Source organism: Phyllobates terribilis, unplaced genomic scaffold (genome assembly GCF_046119375.1).
Source record: "Phyllobates terribilis strain yellow unplaced genomic scaffold, ASM4611937v1 Scaffold_3__8_contigs__length_932513732, whole genome shotgun sequence".
Lineage (NCBI taxonomy): Eukaryota > Metazoa > Chordata > Amphibia > Anura > Dendrobatidae > Phyllobates > Phyllobates terribilis.
Genome location: NW_027362763.1, coordinates 748,387,342 through 748,402,410, shown reverse-complemented (window position 1 = coordinate 748,402,410; position 15,069 = coordinate 748,387,342). Strand labels below are relative to the sequence as shown.

The following is a 15,069-nucleotide window of genomic DNA, read 5'->3' as shown; positions in this document are numbered from 1 at the left end:
TGACGGAACTGGAGAGGATCTGCAAGGAAGAATGGCAGATGATCCCCAAATCCAGGTGTTAAAAACTTGTTGCATCATTCCCAAGAAGACTCATGGTTGTACTAGCTCAAAAGGGTGCTTCTACTCAATACTGAGCAAAGGGTCTGAATACTTATGACCATGTGATATTTCACTTTTTCTTTTTTAATACATTTTCAAAAATTTCTACATTTCTGTTTTTTTTCAGTCAAGATGGGGTGTACAGTGTACTTTAATGAGAAAAAAATTTACTTTTTAAAATTTACCAAATGGCTGCAATGAAACATAAAGTGAAAAATTTAATTGGGTCTGAATACTTTCCGTACCCACTGTATATATACAGAAATCCCATTTATTAAAACCTGACAGGGCACACCAGTGAAGTGAAAACCATTTCCGGTGACTACCTCTTGAAGCTCATCAAGAGAATGCCAAGAGTGTGCAAAGCAGTCATCAAAGTAAAAGGTGGCTACTTTGAAGAACCTGGAATAAAAGACATATTTTCAGTTGTTTCACACAATTTTGTTAAGTATATAATTCCACATATGTTAATTCATAGTTTTGATGCCTTCAGTGTGAATGTACAATTTTCATAGTCATGAAAATACAGAAAAATCTTTAAATGAGAAGGTGTGTCCAAACTTTTCATCTGTACTGTATACAGTATACAGGTGCATCTCACTAAATTAGAATATCATCAAATAGTCACCGGAAATGGTTTTCACTTCAAAGGTGTGCCCAGTCAGGTTTAATAAGTGGGATTTCTTGCCTCATAAATGGGGTTGGGACCATCAGTTGTGTTGTGCAGAAGTCTGGTGGATACACAGCTGATAGTCCTACTGAATAGACTGTTAGAATTTGAATTATGGCAAGAAAAAAGCAGCTAAGTAAAGAAAAACGAGTGGCCATCATTACTTTAAGAAATGTAGGTCAGTCAGTGAGAAAAATTGGGAAAACTTTGAAAGTGTCCTCAAGTGCAGTTGCAAAAACCATCACGCACTACAAAGAAACTGGCTCACATGAGGACCGCCCCAGGAAAGGAAGACCAAGAGTCACCTCTGCTTCTGAGGATAAGTTTATCCGAGTCACCAGCCTCAGAAATTGCAGGTTAACAGCAGCTTAGATTAGAGACCAGGTCAATGCCACACAGAGTTCTAGCAGCAGACACATCTCTTCAACAACTGTTAAGAGGAGACTTTGTGCAGCAGGCCTTCATGGTAAAATAGCTGCTAGGAAACCACTGCTAAGGACAGGCAACAAGCAGAAGAGACTTGTTTGGGCTAAAGAACACAAGGAATGGACATTAGACCAGTGGAAATCTGTGCTTTTGTCTGATGAATCCAAATTTGAGATCTTTGGTTCCAACCACCGTGTCTTTGTGCAACGCAGAAAAGGTGAACGGATAGACTCCACATGCCTGGTTCCCACCGTGAAGCATGGAGGAGGAGGTGTGATGGTGTGGGGGTGCTTTGCTGGTGACTCTATTGGGGATTTATTCAAAATTGAAGGCATACTTAATCAGCATGGCTACCACAGCATCTTGCAGCGGCATGCTATTCCATCCGGTTTGCGTTTAGTTGGACCATCATTTATTTTTCAACAGGACAATGACCCCAAACACACCTCCAGGCTGTGTAAGGGCTATTTGACCAAGAAGGAGAGTGATGGGGTGCTATGCCAGATGACCTGGCCTCCACAGTCACCAGACCTGAACCCAATCGAGATGGTTTGGGGTGAGCTGGACCGCAGAGTGAAGGCAAAAGGGTCAACAAGTGCTAAGCATCTCTGGGAACTCCTTCAAGATTGTTGGAAGACCATTTCCGGTGACTACCTCTTGAAGCTCATCAAGAGAATGCCAAGAGTGTGCAAAGCAGTCATCAAAGCAAAAGGTGGCTACTTTGAAGAACCTAGAATATAAGACATATTTTCAGTTGTTTCACACTTTTTTGTTAAGTATATAATTCCACATGTGTTAATTCATAGTTTTGATGCCTTCAGTGTGAATATACAATTTTCATAGTTTTGAAAATACAGAAAAATCTTTAAATGAGAAGGTGTGTCCAAACTTTTGGTCTATACTGTATATACATATATATTCTTATTTATTTATTTACTCACTTATTTTGCGCCATTAATTCCACAGTGCATTACAAACAACATCATCAATGTCACTGTCTTCAATGGAGCTCACAATCTGAATAATAATCTTCTAATGTATATATATATATACATATTGTAACAGTGTCACTGATTTTATATGTGAGGGAAGGTATGTGTCACTCAGGATGCTCTCCTGTGTGAACTAAGATGTACTTTATTTCTGCCAGCATGTTATATGCTGGTGGGTTTACTCTGGGTGTGCGGTTTTATGGGAATGGCAAAGAGGGCAGGACGCCTTCCCCCCTACCTCCCCTCAGGGTGTGGCTGAGCAATATGTAAAAGCTCAGTCCCTTTTTTTTTTTCTCTGGAGTGTGGTCTGGAGAGTGAAGTCTCCAGACAGTGTTGTGGAAGCTGCAGAGCTTTTTACAAGAACTTTGTTGTGCAGTTTGTGCTACCGAGAGCGGGCGGAACCCGCTCACTTATGGACTGAGCTATATTTTGTTTTGTTTTCCTGTTTATCCCAAAGGGCGTCTTGTTTATTATTTCCTGTGGAACACTGCATGAGTTTATGCCATAATAAACCAGCAGAAAGGTAACCTGAGAACGTGTGTCCTGAGTCTGACTCCGGGAGAGCAGTGCGAGTCGTCTTGCCACATTTGGTGTGAGAGTGCGTGAAGGATTCCAGGAACACGTGTACCTGCCACAAAGACCGGTGGATGTCCTGGGTGAACTCCGGCAGCCAGCCAGAGAAGTCCCATAGCATGGAGGAGCTCTTTAAGCACCTGGTCCAGAGTCAGCAGACTATGCAGCAGCAACACCTGCAGAGCCAGAAAAGCATGCCGTAGGCCCTGCAGAGCATGCAGCAGCACCAGAAGTCGACCAAACTGTTGCTTCAGCAAATCCAGTTGCAGCAAAAGTCGCAGCAGCACCAGCAGGGGGCGCAACAGCAGATACAGCTTCTGGCGGACGCCATCCAGAGCAGGGCAGTCGCCCCACCCCCTGGGCCAACTGATGATTCTCACGTCAGGACGGCGGTAAGGCAGGCCATGCTGAAGATGACCCCTGGGGATGATGTAGAAGCATTTCTGACTGTTTTTGAGAGGGTGGCTGATCGGGAGAAACTTCCACCAGGACAGTGGGCAGAGGTTCTGGCGCCATATTTATCGGGTGAACCCCAAAATGCATATTTCAACTTGGTGCTGCAAGATGCTAAGGAGTATCCCAAGCTAAAGACAGAGATCTTAGCAAGCCTATGAGTAAATATGGTGGTGAGAGCCCAACGAGTTCATCACTGGGCGTATGCTAGCAACAAACCCCCTCGCTCGCAGATGTTTGACCTACTGCATCTTGTTCAGAAGTGGCTACAACCAGAGTCCTCCACTCCGGCCCAGATGGTTGAGTGGGTGCTGATTGACACATTCATGCATTCCCTTCCCAAGCCAGTACTGACCTGCGTTGCACAGGGTGATCACCAGAACGCAGATTACTTCATCGGCCTGGTAGAGAGGTACCAGGTAGTTGAGAGATCCCTCGGGAAACCGGATGCAGTCATTTCTCTGTACTGGGATACCCAAAAGGGGGCGGGTTCAGCACAGAAGGGGTCTAGTCCCACTTCCACTGAAGGTGCCACAAGGACTGTTGGTAAAGATATAGTCTGTGGGCAGTATCACAACCCTGGACACGTAGCCGCCAGGTGTCAAATATCCCCTGAGCCCATGGACTGCAGCCTAGGCCGACGGGTCTCCTATTATGCCTATCCAGCCTGTAGCGTGGACTGTCGACCCGGCGAGGAGCCCCATGCGTGTGCAGTGTCCATTAATGGAATAAAAGTACTTGGGCTGTTGGACTCTGGGAGTCTGGTGACCTTGAACAGAGCTACCTTTCCCCACCAGTTGATCCCTTCCAAAACTGTGGGCGTTCGGTGCATCCGTGGTGATGCCAAGGACTATCCAATGGCCACAGTGACAGTGGGGACAGACTGTAGTGCTCAGTCGCATGAAGTCGGGGTATTGAAGGACCTGATACACCCCGTCATATTGAGCCGTGATTTTTCCATATTTTGGGACTTGTGGGGGAAGGGAACTGGACTAAGTAGCGTGGGGAAAAGCCAGGTCCTTGGAGAAGATTTCCCGATGAAGTCTCAGGTGGAGGAGTTCCCACTGTACATCTTTGTCGGTGACGAGGGTGAGAAGGTGACCGAGGAGACCAACCTCCCTGAGTTAGATATGTCCGGAGAGAACTTTGGGACTGCTCAAGTTCGAGACCTGACCTTAAAGGGGGCGTTCAACCAGGTTATTGTATGTAATGGGGTTGCCCAAGAGCCGGGGGCCGACACCAGATTCCCCCACTTTGCAGTGCAGGGGGAGTTGCTATATCGGGTGGCCAAACTAAGGGGCGGTGAGATAGTGGAACAGCTGTAAGTGCAGGGGCCATACAGACGGAGGGTATTAGATATGGCCCATTCACATGTTCTGTGGGGACACCTAGGGGTCGAGAAAACTCAGGAGAGGATACTGAGGTTTTATTGGCCAGGGTGCTACCGAGAAGTTCAAAACTATTGTAGGTCCTGCCCCACCTGCCTAATAACCGCTCCCTCCTCCCACTTCCGTAGCCCCTTAGTCCCACTACATGTGATAGAGGTTCCCTTTGAGAGGATTGCCATGGACCTCGTGGGCCCCTAAAGTTAAATCAGCTAAGGGCCACCAATATATCCTGGTCGTCATGGACTATACGACCCGGTACCATGAAGCGGTTCCCCTAAGGAACTCGTCCAGTAAAAGTATAGCCCGAGAGCTGGTCCATATTTTTGCTCGGACAGGTCTGCCAAAAGAGATTCTGACAGACCAAGGAACCCCCTTAATGAGCAAGGTGATGAAGGAGCTTTGCAGAGTCCTTCAGAAAACTCAGATTTGGACTTCGGTTTATCATCCACAGACGGATGGCCTAGTGGAACGCTTCAAGACCTTAAAGGCAATGCTCAAGAAGGTCGTTGAAAAGGAAGGGCGAGACTGAGACTACCTGCTCCCATTTCTGCTTTTCTCGGTCAGAGAAGTTCCTCAAGCCTCCACTGGTTCTCTCCATTTGAGCTCCTATATGGGCGGCATCGAAGAGGTCTCCTAGACATCGCCAAGGAAACTTGGGAGGCCGAAGTCACACCACACCGGAGTATCATTGAACATGTCACCCAATTACAGAAGAGAATGTCCAAGGTGATGCCCATCGTGAAGGAACATCTCCTCCAGGCACAGGAAGCCCAGGTGAGGGTATATAACCGGTCGGCGAGACTAAGACAGTTCCAGCCCGGGGACCGTGTTTTGGTGCTAATCCCTAATGTCAAGAGCAAGTTCTTCGCCAAATGGCAAGGTCAGTAAGAGGTGATGGAGAAAGTCAGCGAGGTTAATTATAAAGTCCAGCAGCCTGGCCAAAGAAAGACGCATCAAGTATATCATGTGAATTTGCTCAAGCCGTTGCGGGAGCGGGAACCTGTGGAAACGCTTTGCCTGGGAGCCGCACCAGAAGGCAAGGTGGAGGAGGTCACTATTGCAGAGACTCTATCACCGACCCAGAAGCAACAGTGTCGAGAATTACTACAGCGGAACCGGGAGCTGTTCTCAGAGTTGCCGGGGCATACTCAAGTGGTAGAGCATGACGTGCTAACAGAGCCGCACGTACGAGTGAATCTGAAGCCATATCGAATTCCGGAAGCACGTCGGGAGGTGATCTCGGCTGAGGTGAAGAGGATGTTAGACCTCAGGGTAATAGAGGAGTCAAAGAGTAGGTGGTCGAGCCCAATCGTCCTCATGCCGAAACCCCATGGAGAATGGAGGTTTTGTAATGACTACCGCCGGCTGAATGTGGAATCCAAGTGGGACGCGTACCCGATGTCCCGCATTGACAAACTCATTGAGAGGCTTGGACCGGCAAGGTACATCACCACTCTTGACCTAAAGAAGGGCTACTGGCAGATCCCCATGTCCCAGACGGCTAAGGAGAAGATGGCTTTCTCAACACCTGATGGGTGTTTTCAATACACGCGGATGCTCTTCGGACTACAGGGGGCCCCAGCCACATTTCAGAGGGCTATGGATCGGATCCTAGCCCCACATAAGAAGTATGCCGCAGCCTACCTTGACGACATTGTGGTCTTTAGCCCAGACTGGGCTAATCACCTACTTAAACTACAGGCCGTTCTGGAGGCGCTAAGGAAGGCGGGATTTACTATAAATCCGAGAAAGTGTGCCATCGGAAAAGAGGAGGCCAAGTACCTGGGCTATGTCGTTGTAAGAGGTGAAATAAAGCCGCAAATCAAGAAAGTGGAGGAAATTTAAACCTGGCCGCAACCGCTCTCGAAGAAGCAGGTGAGAGCGTTCCTGGGAATGGTGGTATATTACCGGCATTTTATCCCGAATTTTGCCATGATGGGCGCGCCACTAACGCATCTTCTAAAGGGCACCAAATCAACTATGGTGAAATGGATGGAAGAAACAGAGACCGCCTTTCAACAGTTGAAGCTAACACTGTGCCATCAGCCGGTCCTGGTCGCGCCAGACTTTAAGAAAGAATTTGTGGTCCAGACGGACGCTTCAGAGGTTGGTCTAGGGGCTGTACTCTCTCAAGAGGTAAATGGGGAAGAACATCCCATTCTCTATCTGAGCTGAAAGCTGTCCTCCTTCGAGAAGAACTACGCCATAGTAGAGAAAGAGTGTTTAGCCATAAAATGGGCCATGGATACACTGAAATATTGCCTACTAGGCCGAAAGTTTAGATTAGTATCAGACCATGCCCCGTTGAGATGGTTGAGGGAGAAGAGGGGTAAAAATGCCAGGGTAACTAGATGGTTCCTAGGGCTCCAAGATTTTAACTTTCATGTAGAGCACAGGCCCGAAAAGTTACATGGGAATGCAGATGCCCTATCTAGGATTCCCTGCCTGGTGTCAGAAGGTGCCCAAACCCCTGGCTTTGGGGAGAGGGGGGAATATGTGACAGTGTCACTGGTTTTATATGTGAGGGGAGGTATGTGTCACTCAGGATGCTCTCCTGTGTGAACTAAGACCTACTTTATTTCTGCCAGCATGTTATATGCTGGTGGGTTTACTCTGTTAAAGGGTGTGCGGTTTTATGGGAATGGCAAAGAGGGCGGGATGCCATGCCCCCTACCTCCCCTCAGGGTGTGGCTGAGCAATGTGTAAAAGCTCAGTCCCTTTTTTTTTTTCTCTGGAGTGTGGTCTGGAGAGTGAAGTATCCAGACAGTGTTGTGGAAGCTGCAGAGCTTTCTACAACGACTTTGTTGTGCAGTTTGTGCTACCGAGATCGGGCAGAACTCGCTCACCTATGAACTGAGCTATATTTTGTTTTGTTTTCTCGTTTAACCCAAAGGTTTATTTTTTCCTGTGGAATCCTGCATGAGTTTATGCCATAATAAACCAACAGAAAGGTAACCTGAGAACGTGTGTCCTGAGTCTGCCTCCGGGAGAGCCGAGCGAGTCGTCTTGCCACAATACATATATATATACTGTATATAGGGTCTAATTGACATTGGCTCCAGGTTCTAGACTCACACATATATGTGCAAAGTAAGTATGATTTAAAAAAATAGAAGTGATAATCTACAGCAGGTAAAAAAAAGTACTGAACACGTCACAAATTTTCATCACTCCAATCCACACAGGCAAAGAAGTCGATCCATAGATGTTCATAAATTAAGTTATGTGTAATAATGAGAAAAAACACAGGGAAAAAGTATTGAACACGCTTACTGAAATTTATTTAAAATGTATTTAATACTTCATAAAAAAGTCTTTGTTGGTGATGACAGCGTCTAGACGCCTCCTGTATGGAGATATTTGTTGCATGCATTGCTCAGGTGTGATTTTGGCTCATTCTTTCACACAAACACTCCTCAAATCCTGAAGGTTCACTGGGCTCCTTCTATGAACTCTGAACTTTAGTTCCTTCCATACATTTTCTATTGGATTTAGGTCAGATGATTGGCTGGGCCATTCTAGCAGCTTTATTTTCTTTCTCTGAAACCAACTGAGAGTTTCCTTGGCAGTGTGTTTGGATCATTGTCTTGCTGAAATGTCCACCCTCGTTTCATCTTCATCATCCTGGTAGATGGCAGATTTTTATCAAGAAAGTCTCGGTACATTTGTCCATTCATTTTTTCTTCAATTAAATAAAGTTTGAATGTTGAAAAACAGCCCCACACTATGATGTTCCCAACTCCAAACTTCACTGTTGGCATAACGAGGCAAAACAATAATTTTTTCTATAAAATAGCTTTTATTGTGTAAAAGCGCCAAAACATAGAAAAACGATATAAATGTGGCACCACTGTAAACATACTGACCCGAAGAATAAAGCTACCTTATCAATTTTACCACACGCGGAGTAGAATAAAAAAATTTAAAAAAAAAACAATTCCTGAATTGTTGGATTTTGTTTATTCTGCCTCCCAAAAGCTGTAATAGAAAGTGATCAAAAAAGTCACGTGCCTGAAAATGGCACCAATAAAAACGTCAACTCATCCCGCAAAAAAAAAGCCATCACATGACTCTGTCGGCCAAAATATGGAAAAATTATAGCACTCAAAATATGGCGAGGCAAAAACTAGATTTTACAAAATATGTGTCTCTTAGTGTGTGACAGCTGTCAATCATAAAAACCCGATATCATTCTGGTATCTCTGTAGTCGCACCGACCCGAAGAATAAGGTCGTCTAATCACTTATACCGCACTAGGAACGGCGTAAAAAATAAACGCAAGGGCTGGGGTTGGGGTTAGGGTTAGAGTTGTGCTAATGTTAGGGTTGGGGTCAGGGTTGGGCTAGGGTAGGGTTAGGGTGGGGTTAGGGTTGTTTTTTTTTCAAAAGTAAAAAAAAAAAAAAAAAAAGATGACGATATGGCAACTAGTGTTGAACGCAAGTGCTCACTACTTGAGTTTGCATCGGGTGCTCGGGTATGCATTGAGTATCGCGGGTGCTCGAGTCTCCACCCCATATGCTTCGTGGCCAAAAAAAACTCGCAGGGATTGCCTGCCATGCAGGAGCGATCCCTGCATGTTTTTTTGGGGGTGTCTAATAACCGTCAAACATGCGGGCGGGGACTCAAGCATTTCACTTGAGCACCCGTGATACATGGTGCATACCTGAGTACCCGATGCAAACTTAAGTAGCGAGCACTTGCGCTCAAGACTAATGACAACTTATTCAATATGATGACCTAATGTCATCAAATTCTGTGTCGTACCTCTGGGTTCAAAATGTTCACTATACCCCTTGAAAAAATCCTTGAGGGGTGTAGTTTCCAAAATGGGGTCACTTGTGGGGGGTTTCAACTATTTAGGCACATCAGGGGCTCTCCAAACGCGACATGGCGTCCGCTCTCGATTCCAGGCGATTATGCGCTCAAAAAGTCACACAGTGCTCCTTCCCTTCTCAACTCTGCCGTGCGCCCAAACACTTTTTTTCCCCACATATGGGGTATTGGTGTACTCAGTAGAAATTGCACAAAAGTTTTTGGGGTCCATTTTCTCCCCTTACCCTTGTGAAAATAAAAAATTGGGGCTAAATCATCATTCTTGTGGAAAAAATTTGATTTTTTTAATTTCACGGCTCCATGTTATAAACTTCTGTAAAGGACTTGGGGGTTCAAGGTGCTCACCACACATCTAGATAAGTTACCTGAGGGGTCTAGTTTCCAAAATGGTGTCATTTGTGGGGGAGTTTCCACTGTTTAGGCACATCAGGGGCTCCCCAAATGCATCATGGCGTGCGCTAATTATTCAAGCAAATTTTACATTCAAAAAGTCAAATGGCGCTCCTTCCCTTCCAAACCCAGCCGTGCACCCAAACAGTGGTTTTCCCCCACATATGGGGTGTCTGCTTACTCAGGAAATTGCACAACAAATTTTGGGGTCCATTTTTTCCTGTTACCCCTGCGAAAATAAAAAAAATTGGGTCTAAAGTAACATTTTTGTGAAAAAAGTTAAATGTTCATTTTTTTCTTCAACATTCCAAAAATTCCTGTGAAGCACCTGAAGGGTTAATAAAGTTCTTGAATGTGGTTTTGAGCTCCTTGAGGGGTGCAGTTTTTAGAATGGTGTCACTTTGGGGTATTTTCTGTCATAAGGACCCCTCAAAGTGACTTTAAATATGATGTGGTCCCTAAAAAAATAGTTTTGTAAATTTTGTTGGAAAAATGAGAAATCGTTGGTCAACTTTTAACCCTTATAGCTCCCCAATAAAAAAAAATTTTGGTTCCAAAATTGTGCTGATGTAAAGTAGACATGTGGGAAATGTTATTTATTAACTATTTTGTGTGACATATCTCTCTGATTTAAGGGCATAAAAACAAATAAACGCAAGTGATATCGAAGAAATTTTACCACTATCATGAAGTACAATATGTCACGAAAAAACAATCTCAGAATCAGGGGGATCCGTTGAAGCGTTCCAGAGTAATTACCTCATAATGTGACAGTGGTCAGAATTGTAAAAATTGGCCTGGTCTTTACCGTGCAAACCACCTTGGGTTGTAAAGGGGTTAAAGTCTATATTTGTGTTTAATTTCATATCAATCAGTATATTATTCATCATTCTCCGTTTTATAAATAGGTCTTTAGAAAGTTTAAAAATATCTTTTTTCTTTAGGTATGATAACGTCTCTCTATGAATCTTAATGGCTCTTAATTTTCAGCTATTTTACCAGTTTAAAAATGTTGTGCATTTTCGATTATACCTTTTAGTTGGAAATTAAAAACTCCTTGTGTAATATTTTAATGATAATGAATTCAGCCGCTGAATAGAATTAAATCATCAGTGCAATCAACTTGTTAATCACATTGTATGTGTACCTTACACCTATTTTAAGTATGGAATAATACATTTATGAATGGCAGACATTCTGCACTTGATTATTTTTTAGATAGATTATAACATATATTTTCTTATTAATATGATAAAACATGGAGGATTCTAAAAGTTTCATTGGAAAAAAAAACTATTAAAAATGCTGTGTTGTTTAAAAACCCATTTTCAAATATGCTAATGGTGAATGATATGTTTTTATAGGGGAGAAGACTCAATTATTTAGGACCCTAGAACCCTCAAACCAGAGAGAGGCTACAAATAGTGTATCTTTTTTGGATCCAGCATGTCAATGTATTAACACCCACAGCCATTGATTTCAATGAGGATTATGAAATGCTTAAAGAGGACCTTTAACCACATTTCTCATTTTGAAGTGGACACACAATATAATATTGGCTCCAGAGCGGAATAAAATCTTTTTTTTATATATTATTTTGCCTCTGTGTTGCTGTTGTTGTTTTGTTAAATTCTACTGGGGACGTGTACTTCTACTCCCTTTTTGAGTTGTCCAATCATAAGCAGGCAGCAACAAAGCAGAAGAAAAACACGCCCACTCAGTAGCTTAGGTTTCTCAGTGTGTGAGATGTAATGATACAGTTCTGATCTCCTGTTGAGCAATGGACGGAGTGGTTCGCTTACATACTGATCAGCTATATTATTGTGATATCTCCTTAAATGATTAATTCCAAAACCTGGGGGGTGAAGAGGTAGTCAAAATGCCCCCTCTCCCTTATGAGAAGATTCAAGTATAATATATGTCACATGATGGGTTAAGGAAACAAAGACTTGGCACTCAGAAGAATATAACTTTATATATTTAATCTCAGTTCGAAAATAGTACAGATGTTTCAGTCCACAGGACCTTTATCAGTATATCGACTGCTCATGATCGAAGTTTAAGCAGAGGAAGCAAGGACACAATCTCCAATAGGCGGAACAGGGTCCAGTTTGTTCAATTAGCACTGAATGGGGCATGGAATGTGGCATCCACTGCTGGTTCTGGATAGTGCCCTGAAACATATGTACTATTTTTGCACTGCGATTAAATATATAAAGTCATGTTCTTCTGAGTGCCAAGTCTTTGTTTGCTGTTAAATGGTTTTGGACCCTACTCGCGCACCTTATCCCAGTTGTGCTACGGTTTTCTACACCATGATGGGTGGAGGGATATGACATATATTCCCCCCTGCGGCCTACAAGCAGGCCTATGATCATTGCTCTGTTTAAGGGGTCATGCACACGACCATATTTTTGGTCCGAGTGCTATCCATTAAAAAAACGAACAGCTCTCGAATGAATGTTATTCAATGGGGCAGTGCAGATGATTGATTTTTTTTCACTGATTGAATCTGCATGTGAAAAAAACGCAGCATCCATGACTTTCCTCTGAAAATCTGATGAGACTCACCCATTCAAGTCTATGGGTGTAAGAAAAAAAAAATTGGATGCCACAATATAGCATCTGATTTTAATGGATACGTTGCAATTTTGTAACATATGAAACTTTAAATGGTCTTGTAAATGATTAATAGATGCTGAGTAAAAAATCAGATTGCATGCGGACAGCACAGGGATATGAGAAAAGTCGTCTGACTTTTCTGGATGCAACTCTGAACGATTTTTTATACTGTCGTGTGATCCTAGCCTTCGTTTTCCACAATAAGGAAGAAAAGTCGGCACCAGACCTTGTTATTCCAGGATACAATAGTCCTCAAACAGAATCCAGTTATGAGTGGCCCATGGTCCTACACCAGAGAGTTCCAATATAGTTCAAATAAAAAGTAAAAGAAAGGTGGCACTCACCATAGGCTTGGACAAAGGACAATGTTTATTTGGATAAAGACATCAAGGAGCGGGTGGACCCGTAAAAGCGCATTCTGGAGCGAAACCGCCGTAGTCCAGCTTCATGCTCCCCCACACTCCCCTGTTCACCGCCGCTCCTTGATGTCTTTATCCAAATAAACATTGTCGTTTGTCCAAGCCTATGGTGAGTGCCACCTCTCTTCTAGTTTTTATTTGAACTAGCCTTAGCTTTATACCTATTGCACTCAAAGTCACACAATAAATAGGAATTTGAATACGTTTAGCACTACGTTAACGTAAATCTTATTATATTCCACTGTTAGATTTTTGTGTCTTTTTAGAATAAAAAAATCTTGACAAGCATTTTGTTTTAGCACAAAAAAAGAAATATAATTAGCTCATTCCACCTAGTAAATTAATCTGCATTCCAACTCATACCAATCTTCTGTTTATACAAAAAAATTGCAACAATACAGTTATTTTTTTCCAGTCCTTTTTGCACAAAATTTATTTACAATGTTTACATTAAATGTTCCATGATGGGACTATGGAAAAATGTATGCATGACTGATGCCTTGCTGAGAAAGAAAGTCAATGTATTAAAAATAAATCATCTACAGTTCTTGCTTTTGAGTTGTATGACACAGGAAGTTATGCACAGATTGGTTGTTGTCGCTGCTGAATGGGGACACTGATGCTCTGTTGTGACAATTATGCTCCATACACATTGCCTTTTGGTTTCCATGCCTCATCCTACCAGTCTCCTTAAGACACTGCCTGCAACAGCTGATTAATCATTGTTGATGACTGCAGTTTTCCCATCCTTCCCGATTTACATCTGTTCAGGCCAATTCAAATATGGTGAGTAAATGAATTAGACATGCAAATTCAAGCCCCAGGCTAGAGAGAAAGAAACAGGGAGACAAAAAAAAATCGAGAGACAAAGCTGCAGAGAAAGAGTGCATGGCTGAAATCCTTGGATCGAAGAAAAAAATCTTCTGCCTGACATACTTATTGTAATGCTTTAAAAATGACCTGCAAATGAGGACTTTCTGTCATCTGCAGGGTAACTGTAAGGCTTTATTTTCTTTAAGTAAGGAGGCTTCTGGAGGAAGTGAAGAGCTATGGAAACAACACACATAGTGTGGAAAAATTTCACATTTTTTTAAAAAAATCTATAAGAAACAACATAATATGGTTAACAGTATAATATCATTTACAATATTTCACTCTTTGTTCTCTTAATGTCTTATATATGTATTTATTGTGTCCCCAAACTTGATTTCAGCATCTTGTATCTGCTTTTTTTCAGACATCCCTGTGTCAAAACGGTCATGGACTCCAAGAGTGGAACACCACCATCGTGGCAGAAACACAGTACGTGACTTTTTTTTTTGTCATTGCAGACACCATATATTCCCTTAAATTACTGAGCATGGATGTCCATTACATGCCCACTCATCGTTGGATCTCCTGTATTAAGTACTGAGGGGCTAGGTGCTGACATCGGCATTCCAGGGTGATGTGGTCCCCCGTGCATCATCATCGCTGGGTGGTGATGGTGTCCAGGAATGTAGGTATGCACAGACGGCCCATGACGCAGCTGAGCGTGGTGTAAGGGCATCTGCGATGGAGGATAACTTGGCTGTCCCATACTCATACCCATCGGACCAGTCGAAGATATGTAATTCCCTGGCATACCTTGCAGTCCTGAGAAAGATATGTAAAATTAGTTATTGCCCAAAAACACTAAGAGTAAGTAGCACATATATACAGTGAACTTCATGGTGAAAATTTTGTCAAAGTAGGTGGATCCTTATTGCTTTACATACAATAATACCCTACCACATAATCCGGGGGGAGGATATGGTAAGCAGGGGTGGACATATCATTGATGCAACCTGTGCAGTCGCACAGGGCCCCAAGAGGTAAAGGAGATTTTTTTATGAGCTATTAGACTGCAAACGGCCCATATTCTATTCTTGCACAGGGACCCTTTTCTGTCTGTGTCTGCCAGTGATGGTAAGGTATGTTTTCTTCCAAAGTTGAGTGATGATGGTGCCAACAAGCCACTCTGCCCTAGTCTGGGTATTCAGATACAAGGCTAGGGAGGCAAGCTAAGTATTTAACCAAGGTGAAAGAAAACCTTTTTTGGTCACGGGAAGCCTTTTGAAAGATTTTTTTTTTCTGTGCTAAGATACACACTATAAAAACCTGGACTATAAAGAAACAAGAGAGAAGAAGAGTTGACGCCTTTAAAATATGGTGCTGGAGAAGGA

The 15,069-nt window shown here is 43.1% G+C and overlaps 1 protein-coding gene across 2 annotated transcripts in view; it reads right to left on the bottom strand.

Moving 5' to 3' along the window:
• Nucleotides 1-13,153: 13,153 nt before the first annotated feature.
• The window catches only part of MEIS1 (Meis homeobox 1), a 193,930-nt gene continuing 192,014 nt past the window's right edge, over nt 13,154-15,069 (bottom strand). Inside the window, exon 12 of one of the 2 annotated variants that reach the window (XM_073672173.1) lies at nt 13,154-14,500. In XM_073672173.1, coding sequence (XP_073528274.1) covers nt 14,217-14,500 — 284 coding nt within the window. In that variant the 3' untranslated portion in view covers nt 13,154-14,216. The remainder of the gene's footprint in view (nt 14,501-15,069) is intronic. The other variant, XM_073672174.1, reaches the window with a different exon arrangement.